Source organism: Pseudonaja textilis, chromosome 1 (genome assembly GCF_049901715.1).
Source record: "Pseudonaja textilis isolate UNSWEBS1 chromosome 1, rPseTex1.2, whole genome shotgun sequence".
In the NCBI taxonomy this organism is placed as follows: Eukaryota; Metazoa; Chordata; class Lepidosauria; order Squamata; family Elapidae; genus Pseudonaja; species Pseudonaja textilis.
Genome location: NC_141990.1, coordinates 150,932,400 through 150,942,024, shown reverse-complemented (window position 1 = coordinate 150,942,024; position 9,625 = coordinate 150,932,400). Strand labels below are relative to the sequence as shown.

Sequence of the window (9,625 nt, the reverse complement as noted above, 5' to 3'; positions counted from 1 at the left end):
TACCACCTTTCCACTTGAAACTCCCTGGTCAGGGCGCGGGAGGAGCAAGGTTAGGTCTCCGGTTTTTGTCCCCCCCCGCCCGCCCTTTTCTCTCTCTCTTTCTCCAGTATAGGGCGGGAAAAGAGAGCGCGACCTCCAACCATAGAGCGCGAACTGGAGGAACGGGAAAGGCTTCTATGGCAGCTGTCTTGCGTGACTCGAGACGCAGCTCCGCCTCTTCCTGTAGATATCGTGCTAGATAGGCCCGGCGAAACGTGGAGATGGAAAGCGCCGGTGAAGTGGGGCTGCCGCTGCCTCCGACGGCGATGGAAACGCAAACTCAGCCAGAAGGCTTCACGAAGGTCCTTAAGCGGAAGAGGCGTCGGGAGCCCCAGATGGACACGAACGAGAGCCCGGTGCCTAGGAAGCGGCCGGATTTCCCTCCTCTTAGCGGGGAAGCCCTCGCCGTAAGTGACTCACTCCAGTGGCTCCTGGCGTGGCTGGTCTGGCCGAAGTAGAAAAGGGTCGCCAGGAATCGTTTCTTAATGCCCGGGAGCAAGTTAACGTTTTCCCTTCCCCGGCCAGGCGTTTCTCGTGGAAAGGCCATTGCGTTTTGAAATGTGAATGCCAAGCATTGACAAATGGTTAAACTGCGGGCGTTTCAATACCACGTTCATGCTACATTCCAGTAGTAAGCCGAGCCGGTGTGGGCTTACTCTGGTTTTAAGCGCAGATTTTAATCTTCAGTTTGATTTATTATAATTATATATTGTGGGTGGGTATGTGTGAATGGAGGCATCCCCGTCTTCCCATTCCTTGCTTTGGTGTTCATTCCGAGAGAAAAGCTATTTTGGTGGATTCCAAATCAGGTTTCAAGCAAGGGTGTAGTACTGAGATGATAAGTCTTGGTCGACCTTGTCGATGACCTGTGGCAGAGCCAGGATGATGGTGGTGCATCCCATCCTTGTGCTCCTGTATGGGGGTGGGGGGATGTGAGTGGGATGGATGTTCAGATAGCCATTCATGTTCTAGGCACCTTATGGCTTAGGTAATGCAATGCACTCTACATCTGAGAGAGAGAGAGAGTTTCCTCCTTTAAATTCCTGGGAGTCTACCTCAGCGAAGATCTTTCCTGGAAAATCAATACAACCCAGGTGGGCAGAAAGGCCCAACAGAGACTCCATTTCCATTGGGTCTTGAGAAAGAATAAAGTGGAACAATGACTGATGACCTCCTTTTACGTGTCCACAATAGAAAGTATCCTCACATATTGCATTATAGTGTGGTATGCTGGCTTGACCGCCGTGGATAGACACTACAGAGGGTGGTGAGCACAGCACAAAACATCATGAGTTGTTCCCTGATACCACTAGATGACATCGCTAGGGCTCGCTGCCACAGAAGAGTGAGGAAAATCCTCAGGGACGACTCACACTCCTGTCAGCACTTCTTCACTTTCCGACCATCGGGTAGGAGATATAGAAGCATAGCCAGCTGCACCAACAGGCTGAAGAACAGTTTCTACCCGTGGGCTGTCAGACTTCTGAACAGAAAATAACTTCATGTCAACATAGCATGATAGACTTGCAGGGCCGGCACGTTGTGCAACAAGGTCACATAGTGTAATAAGATTGGGACTGGGTTAGGACTTCTATCCTCCCTGTGAGTTGTGCTGGGGGGGTGGGGGGTGCACGAAGAGAGGCTCAGCCAATCTCATTGTACACATGTTGTACTCTGACAATAAAGGTAATAATAATCTGGCTGCCCTTTGAAAAACCTTGGAAGCTTTCAACTGGTCCAAAATGCAGTGGCACAAATAATGATGGCCCTGCCTCAATATACCCAGATAACACCTCTGCTTTGTGAGTTGCACTGATGGCCAGTATGCCTCCCAGTGCAAAATAAAATGCTGGTTATTACCTGCAACACCCTGTGATTGGAAGTAAAAGGGTTTTTATCATTTTATGCTGCTTTAGCATCTCTTAACAAATTTCTGTTTGATCGTTAGTATACTCTTACTAGCAGTATTGTATACTGTTTGATCGTTAGTATATTGTTACTGAGTCGACTGAGGGTGACTGAGTTCATCATACATATTGTATGTAGAAATCAGGGTCTTTGTTAGATCTGTATAAGATGGGCATCAGTTTAGTCACAAAAATCAGAAGGAGGGATCTGATGCAGTCAGAATAATAGAGACTAATACTAGTATAAACTAACACAACTCTCTAATTTTGAATAGGGTAGAACTTTAAAGGCAAGAATCTCTGATATATCTAATATTAGAAAAAACTATTTACATCTCATATTTTCTGGAGTTTATTATATGTAAAGAGACATAAATGAACTGAATACATGGAATTATTTTATTTGCTGAACATTTAATTTTATGATGGTTACTATATTTTCTAGTGTGGAAAAGATGAATTGAGAAAAATTCCTGTACCAGCAAATAGATATACTCCTTTGAAAGAGAACTGGATGAAAATTTTTACACCAATTGTAGAACATTTGCAGCTTCAAATTAGATTTAACTTAAAAACAAGGAATGTAGAGATAAAGGTAAACAGTAAGTCTACTATTTCTGAAAAGTTAATATTGTCTAATATTTGTGTCTGCTGTTGGAAAAAAAATCACTCCTAAATTTATTTTTGGTATTAGAAATATTTTGTTAAAACAAGTTGTCATCTTAATGTTTTGACAGTAAGCCTTAATGAACCTCATTATTTTGGTCAATAAAAATTCCAAATAATCCAATTATGTGAAAATGCATTCCAATGAAATAAATAATCCTTCAAATAGAAATAGATAAGACAAATGTGTATTGTTTAAATAGGAGCATATACCTTTCTGCAGATTCTTCACATAGGGGAACTTTTTAATCTGGAATATGTTGCAGATTTAATAGTAAATTATATTGCAATTATACTTGGATGCCACTGGCATGGATAAACAGAATTTTCCCCCTTCTGTTTTTGTCCTTGGTAAATGAGGTAGAGTAGATCAATATGTTGATTCACAATTTCACTACTTATTTTGGCCCAGTGATACTTGACAGCTACTTTTGAATCTGTAAAAAAATGCTTTAATAATTAGTTTTTTCCATTATTCTCAGAAAATGGATATAACTTGCTGGTTTGTTAAAATAGCATTTTAGATCTGAGTTATTAGAGTTGACAAAGTCAGTCCTAAATGGTTGGAAAATAATGTATCAATTCATTTTAGGCAACCACAATGTAGAATATGTTTATAATAATTCTTCCCATACAGATTTGGAGGTTTTTTTAATTCATTAGAAATATCAAAATAGTCTTATATAGTAGAAGCAATAGCATATTGTGTTAGTAGAACCTTATAAATTAATATTTAGAATTAATTGAATTAAATATTTAGGGGAGTTGATTGTGGTGCTTCATGTAATATTTATGAATCTCCCCAAGGATCACTTCCTAAATTTTAACTTATTTTATTTTCTAGACTTGTAAAGAAACAAAAGACATAGGTGCTTTGACAAAAGCAGCTGATTTTGTAAAAGCTTTTATACTAGGATTTCAGGTTGAGGTAAGTTCTTGTCTGCTGTAGTTCATTGTGTGAATATTGAATGAATGTTGCTGGTACTTGAAAAGATCTAAGAAGTGTTTTCATAGGGGGTTGAGGGAAGAATTTTGTTCTTTTTGGATAATTAGCTGAGGGATTTAATATTTTATGATCCCAGTTGCTGAATCTGTAGAGAATATGTTTACATTTATTTGTAATTAGTGTTTTTTCTGGTTTTTATCCTTTTGTACATTATCTAGGTCAGTGATGGCTAACCTTTTCAGCAGCAAGTGCTCAAGGTGCGCGCGCGTGTGCGCATCCCCAAAATGCAATGCAAATGCATGCCCTGTGCTTGTGCAGCCGAGACCCAAAGATCAGCTGGCCAGTGGGAGGCGCACATACACATGAACAGAGGAGCTGAGCTGGGGCAATGGTTCACGTGCCCAGAGAGGGCTCTGCATACCACCCCTGGCACCTGTGCTATAGGTTTGCCATCACGGACCTAGATGATATCGGCAGTTATATAAATTATAAATTATCTAAATAAATAAATGTCTCAGGGAATGAGGTTTCATATGCAACATAGATGAAGTGTTAAAACTTGCTTTTACTTTGCCTGGTCAAATGTACCATGAGCATATGCAAATAAATTGGGAAACAGTCTGGAAAGTATTTTGAGATGGTAAAACCCATGGGATAAGAACATTTTAATTGGCAGGTAATTTCCTGCCAATTGATGACTTGCAGGATAATATGTAATGGTGGTAGTATGTAGCGGCATGTATTTGTTGAAGTATTTTTATAAGTGTGCATGTTAGGGAACTTAGTACTATTGTCCATTAGTTCAGATTTCTAGCCTATTTTATTGTTTTGGTAATGCGGAGCTAGAGAATCTCTATACTATGGTGTCTTACTAGTGACTGTTCTTGATCCTATATTTTTAAAAATCATAGTTATTATTTACTGTTTTTCAGGATGCACTTGCATTAATCAGATTAGATGAGCTTTTTCTAGAATCATTTGAAGTAACAGATGGTAAGTATGAAAATCAGTATATCAAAAGATCAGAACAATAATGGGTATTAGGAGATGTGAGATGCATATAGTTAAGAACTGTTGTTCATTGATAGGAATACATCTGAAATAACCTCTTAAAATAATTTTGAAACCTGTATTCACATTGTTTGGTCTGAAATATCATTTTCCACTGATTAATTTTTTAGTTGAACCATTCCTCAGTTAAAACTGCCAGCCTTCATTTCTAACTGTTAATTTGACTTGTGGATTTCAAAAGATATATTAAAATTTTAAAGAATCAACTATCGTGTGTTGTTACTGTTTAGGCCTTCTGCTAAATTATCATGAGAATCTTTAATACAGATTGAACAGCAAAAGCATTGTTAGAGGTATATTGTTATGTTACTAGAGTAATGATTTGTGATTACAATTGTGGAATTTATTCTAGTTGCATATTTTTTGGTTCTTTATATGTATACAAATATATTTCTAAATGTTGTTACAGACTTTCTATATCAACAAAGATTTATGTTTCATTTCTATGGATTGCCTTGTTTCATTAGTGTGCCTGAAACAAGTGTTGAGAAAATGGTAGAATCCTGTCATCTTAATTCTTGTATTTATCAGCATAGCCCATTAAGATTGGGGGGGAGATAAAGAGTAGAACTTTGGGAATCTTTTTGAAATATATATTTGAAAAAAAAAACCTGTTTCTCACTTGACTGTTAAGTGAAGTAAGTCGCACTTACTCAGATTTAGCAATCATTGGATTCCAACATAGACAAATGGCCCAGGGAAACGGTAAATAAATAATTAAAACAGTATTTTCTCTTTAGTTAAACCTTTAAAAGGAGATCATCTTTCAAGAGCAATAGGAAGAATTGCTGGAAAAGGAGGAAAAACCAAATTTACTATTGAAAATGTAACAAGGACACGAATAGTTCTTGCAGATTCGTAAGTGTTATACAGTTCCCAATTTTTTAAATTTTGAATCTTGGCTAATAAACTTCCAGGTTTTAGTGTAATAGCCTTCTGTGTTTTTTAAGCAATTTTAGAACCTCATAATTTTGTCATGCTGGATATATTAAAACTGAAGATTGGGTTCTACTGATAAAATTCCCAGGAATAAGACGCTACTAAGATGATCTTTTAAATACTGCCTTGAAAACACAAAACATATTTATTTTTCATGTTTCTAAAATACCTATCTCCCTAAGGACTTTATGGTGTATCTTCTGGCTGAATGTAGTATATATACAAATTGATATGCTTGCATGCATCACATGGACAGATAGATCCTCTAGATATGCTGCATTGTTATTACTCATATAATGATAATGGCTGGATTTGATTGGCTCAGAGATTCCAAATATATTCAAGCTGTCAAGATTTCTAGCCTTCATCAGTCAACATATTACGAAAAAAAAACCATGTACAATAGAAATGGTTTATTGTTTAATATCACAATCAGATGTGTGTGTCTCAGTGTCTATAGCAGCTGAATCTATACTATTAAAACTCTCCTTTAACTGGATGAAACATCATAGGGTAATGATATTTGATTCAAGGTACCTCAAATTAGCTAACTTTTACAGAATACATACAGAATCCAGATCCATGATTCCCATGGAATTGAAATTTCACAATGTTTTATAAAACATGAGATAAAAATAATCATAAAGCATTCTAGGATAATACAAAATTTCATAAAATATTTCCCATGAGCAACTTTTGATGTTTGACTATGCTACACAGTTCAACATGAGCTACTTTCATGACCTATCCCTCTGAATTTTAAGAACTTTTTAAGTACTTTATAAAAGTTCTGCCATTATTGAAGACATTAAGGAATCTGGCAAGGATCTTAGAAATGACCCAAAGAGTTATGGGCTGTCTAACTATATTTAAAAGTAGAATAGTAATTGTATTATAATGCAATAACAATCTTAAAGAGTTAATGAGCCTCAATTAAGACATTCAGTGTGTTCCAATAGAAGGTTCAGGAAAGTAGATCTGAAATGAAATAAATGGGGATGGCATTATATCATGAACATTTCTAAAGATTTGTAAAGGCATATCCTGTTGCTGAAACTTGTCCTTATGGAAATAAATTTAGCTTAGAGCTACTTTTGTATAAAATATAAAGTGCTATATAAGATTGTGTAGTGAATAAAATAATTCTTTCAGATGTTCAAACTTTATATGTGAAGAGAACATTTCATTTTAATTACAGGAAAGTTCATATTTTAGGATCTTTCCAGAACATTAAAATGGCACGGACAGCCATTTGCAATCTCATTCTAGGTAAAATTTATATTCCTTTTGTTAACATTATATTTTGACTATGCCAGTTAATGAGCAAAGATTTGCAAGTAGGAAGTGCTTTTGATTAGAGAAATATAACTTGAGATTTCTGTGAGGCGAAGGAATGATGTAAAGATTATAAACAGTGATTAATGGATCAGGAGCCATAATTACAGGCTGTTTCCCTATACAACTCAGTTTTCAAGGATGGGTAATCTAAACACAGAAAAACTGAGATGCACAAAATGGTTGCATTCCAAATATGTCACACTAGAAGGTATTTTTGGAGCAAGAAATGAAGTTATTTTTTCATATCAAATTGATGGCTCGTTAGTGGACTTCATTGTTACTTTCGTTCTGCATCTGCCATTTAAATTCTAACCTAAATATATAGAATTTTGTATTTAATGTAAGTTAGCATATATTCATTTATGAGTATTCTAGTTAGAAAAAGGTTTAAGTTGTACTAATTTTAAATACACATATACATGCATGAGTGCATATACACACATACAGACACACAGACACACACAATTTCATATTTAGAATGCCCATCTCCCTCAGAAGTATGCATGACATAGCCTTATAAGAGCTTGCATTGAGAACTAAAATACTATTTAAATCAATACTTTATTGTTTTTATTATACTAATTATAACTGTAAATCTTTTGCTGTATTTTAAATATATATTGTATCATTACCTATAAATCAGTTGTATGAATGCACTGTTTTCTTCTACAGGGAGTCCTCCATCTAAAGTTTATGGCAATATTAGAGCAATAGCAAGCAGAGCAACAGAAAGATTTTAAGACCATGGCTTTTGAAGTTGCACGCTTCTACACAAGATACTGGAAAACACTTGAAGAAAGCAATGTCAAAATACAGATTACAGAAAAAGTGTGCTTTTCTTTAAAACCCAAAACAAACACATTGTGTTTCAGAAGCTCTGCTAAACCATTTTAAGCAGGTGGCATTTCAGCCAGACCAAAATTTGGAATATTTTCTTTGTCCAGAGTTTGGGCTGAAACAAAATTCAGAAGGATTTAAGGGTGAGTTGGGCAAGGCTGATATGTCGTGCCCCTTTTTTTCCTCCAGGCTTGTGGCAGACTACCTATTTTCCGAGTGTCCCTCTTGCCCTTCTCCCTGCTAGCTTCCAGTGGAAATACCCACCTGAACAGCTCATTCCTGATCTTTGCACTTTGTTTCTAGTTGCCACCAGTATCCATGCCTCAAAACACTTCTTTTTGAATTAATTCATGTCTAGGTCACTCAAAACTAGCAGTTCTATGCATGGAATATTTTTCACATCCCTAGTAAACTTTTCAGTTCCAACACAACTGGCATTTAATAGAACTGCTACAGCAACGTTCTCAAGCAAGTATCTTATCATCAAGCGTTCTAAAATGAAGTTATGTCCAATAAAAATTGGTACTTGAATTTCATTCTAGCTAATATTATGTCAGTTTTTGAATTGAATGGATACAAGGTTAACCAAATACAGCTGTGAACAGAATACTTTGCATAATATACTGCGAGTCATTATTGGATGCATTGTACTTATCTCAGAAATTCCCAACTGTTTTAAAATGCTAAGATACGAAATGTAACAAAGGTGACTGGGAAAGGGACTATTCCACTAAAAAAAAAAAAAAGCAGAATTGGGCTACTCATTGTATTTAGCTGACAAATATATTTATGGTTAAAGTTTACTAGTGAACAAGGATCTAACTACATCTATCCAGATGTTAAAATGAATTGATCAAATGTTTCCAATCACAAATGTTTTTCCCTTTTTTGGGAACATTTCAGATGAAGAGGGGAGCTGTTACAATGTTGATAATCTCCCTGGAAGAAGAGAAAGATTTTTTTCAATATTGTGACATTATAGAGGGAGATATGCAGATCCTAGAGTTCTTTGCTTTTCAATTAGGGCCACCTGCCTTTCTAATTCTGCAGCATAGACATAATGCAAACTAGACTTGAGAGGGCACCAAAGAAATCGAAAGCAAAAATGGAGGGGAAGGGAATCTTACACCTTCTAATTAGTCTTGACTTCTGACAATTGCCTGAATGAGTCTTTGCTGTTTTGTTGGCAGACATTTTAAGAACTAGCTTGACTTTTCTAGAGCTGTGAGAATGGCATTGACCCAGAGCTACCTATCTGCCTTTCTACCTAAAGCAGGACTAGAACTCAGCCTCTGCCTTATGTCTTTAACCATTACTCCAAACTATCTCTCAGGACATGAATATCTATCCATTATTAAAGAACTTGCAGGATCTCTTCCTGTTAATGTGTAATTTTTAGTAATTTGGTATCAAAGCATTTATAGATCACAGCCCATTTTGTATTATTTCATGGCCCAAATGTGTGGACAATTTACAGCTTTTGGAATAACTGGTTTTTTGTTTTTTGCTGCACGATTCTGCAAAAAGCTAACTAAAGATGTCCTACCCCATGAATGCACATGCTAATAAGGACTTGCTAATAGCAAACTAAAGATGCTTTTATAGTAAATTTTTAATTTTAGTACCACAAACCAGTCCTTAAACTACTATGTAAATTCCCAATAAATTATTCAAGTTTAATGCCAATTTGTAAATCAGACTGTTGAGTATTTGACTTATATATGTATGGTGCCAGTTCTTAGTTACACCCCCCCCCCATGTTTTGTAATAGCCCACTTTTCAGATTCAAGGGGACTCTTAAATTACAGGTGAAACTCGAAAAATTCGAATATTGTGCAAAAGTTCGTTTATTTCAGTAATGCAGCTTAAAAGGTGAACCTAT

General features: G+C 36.2%; 1 protein-coding gene across 1 annotated transcript; it reads left to right on the top strand.

Annotated features, from left to right (window-relative positions):
* Window positions 1–168: 168 nt before the first annotated feature.
* PNO1 (partner of NOB1 homolog) lies at window positions 169–8,352 on the top strand. Its single transcript, XM_026712829.2, has 7 exons — window positions 169–446; window positions 2,392–2,541; window positions 3,457–3,540; window positions 4,491–4,551; window positions 5,370–5,487; window positions 6,767–6,837; window positions 7,579–8,352. The coding sequence occupies exons 1-7, from the start codon at window positions 261–263 to the stop codon at window positions 7,644–7,646; spliced, it is 738 nt and encodes a 245-aa protein (XP_026568614.2). The 5' UTR covers window positions 169–260; the 3' UTR covers window positions 7,647–8,352.
* The last annotated feature ends 1,273 nt before the right edge of the window (window positions 8,353–9,625 follow it).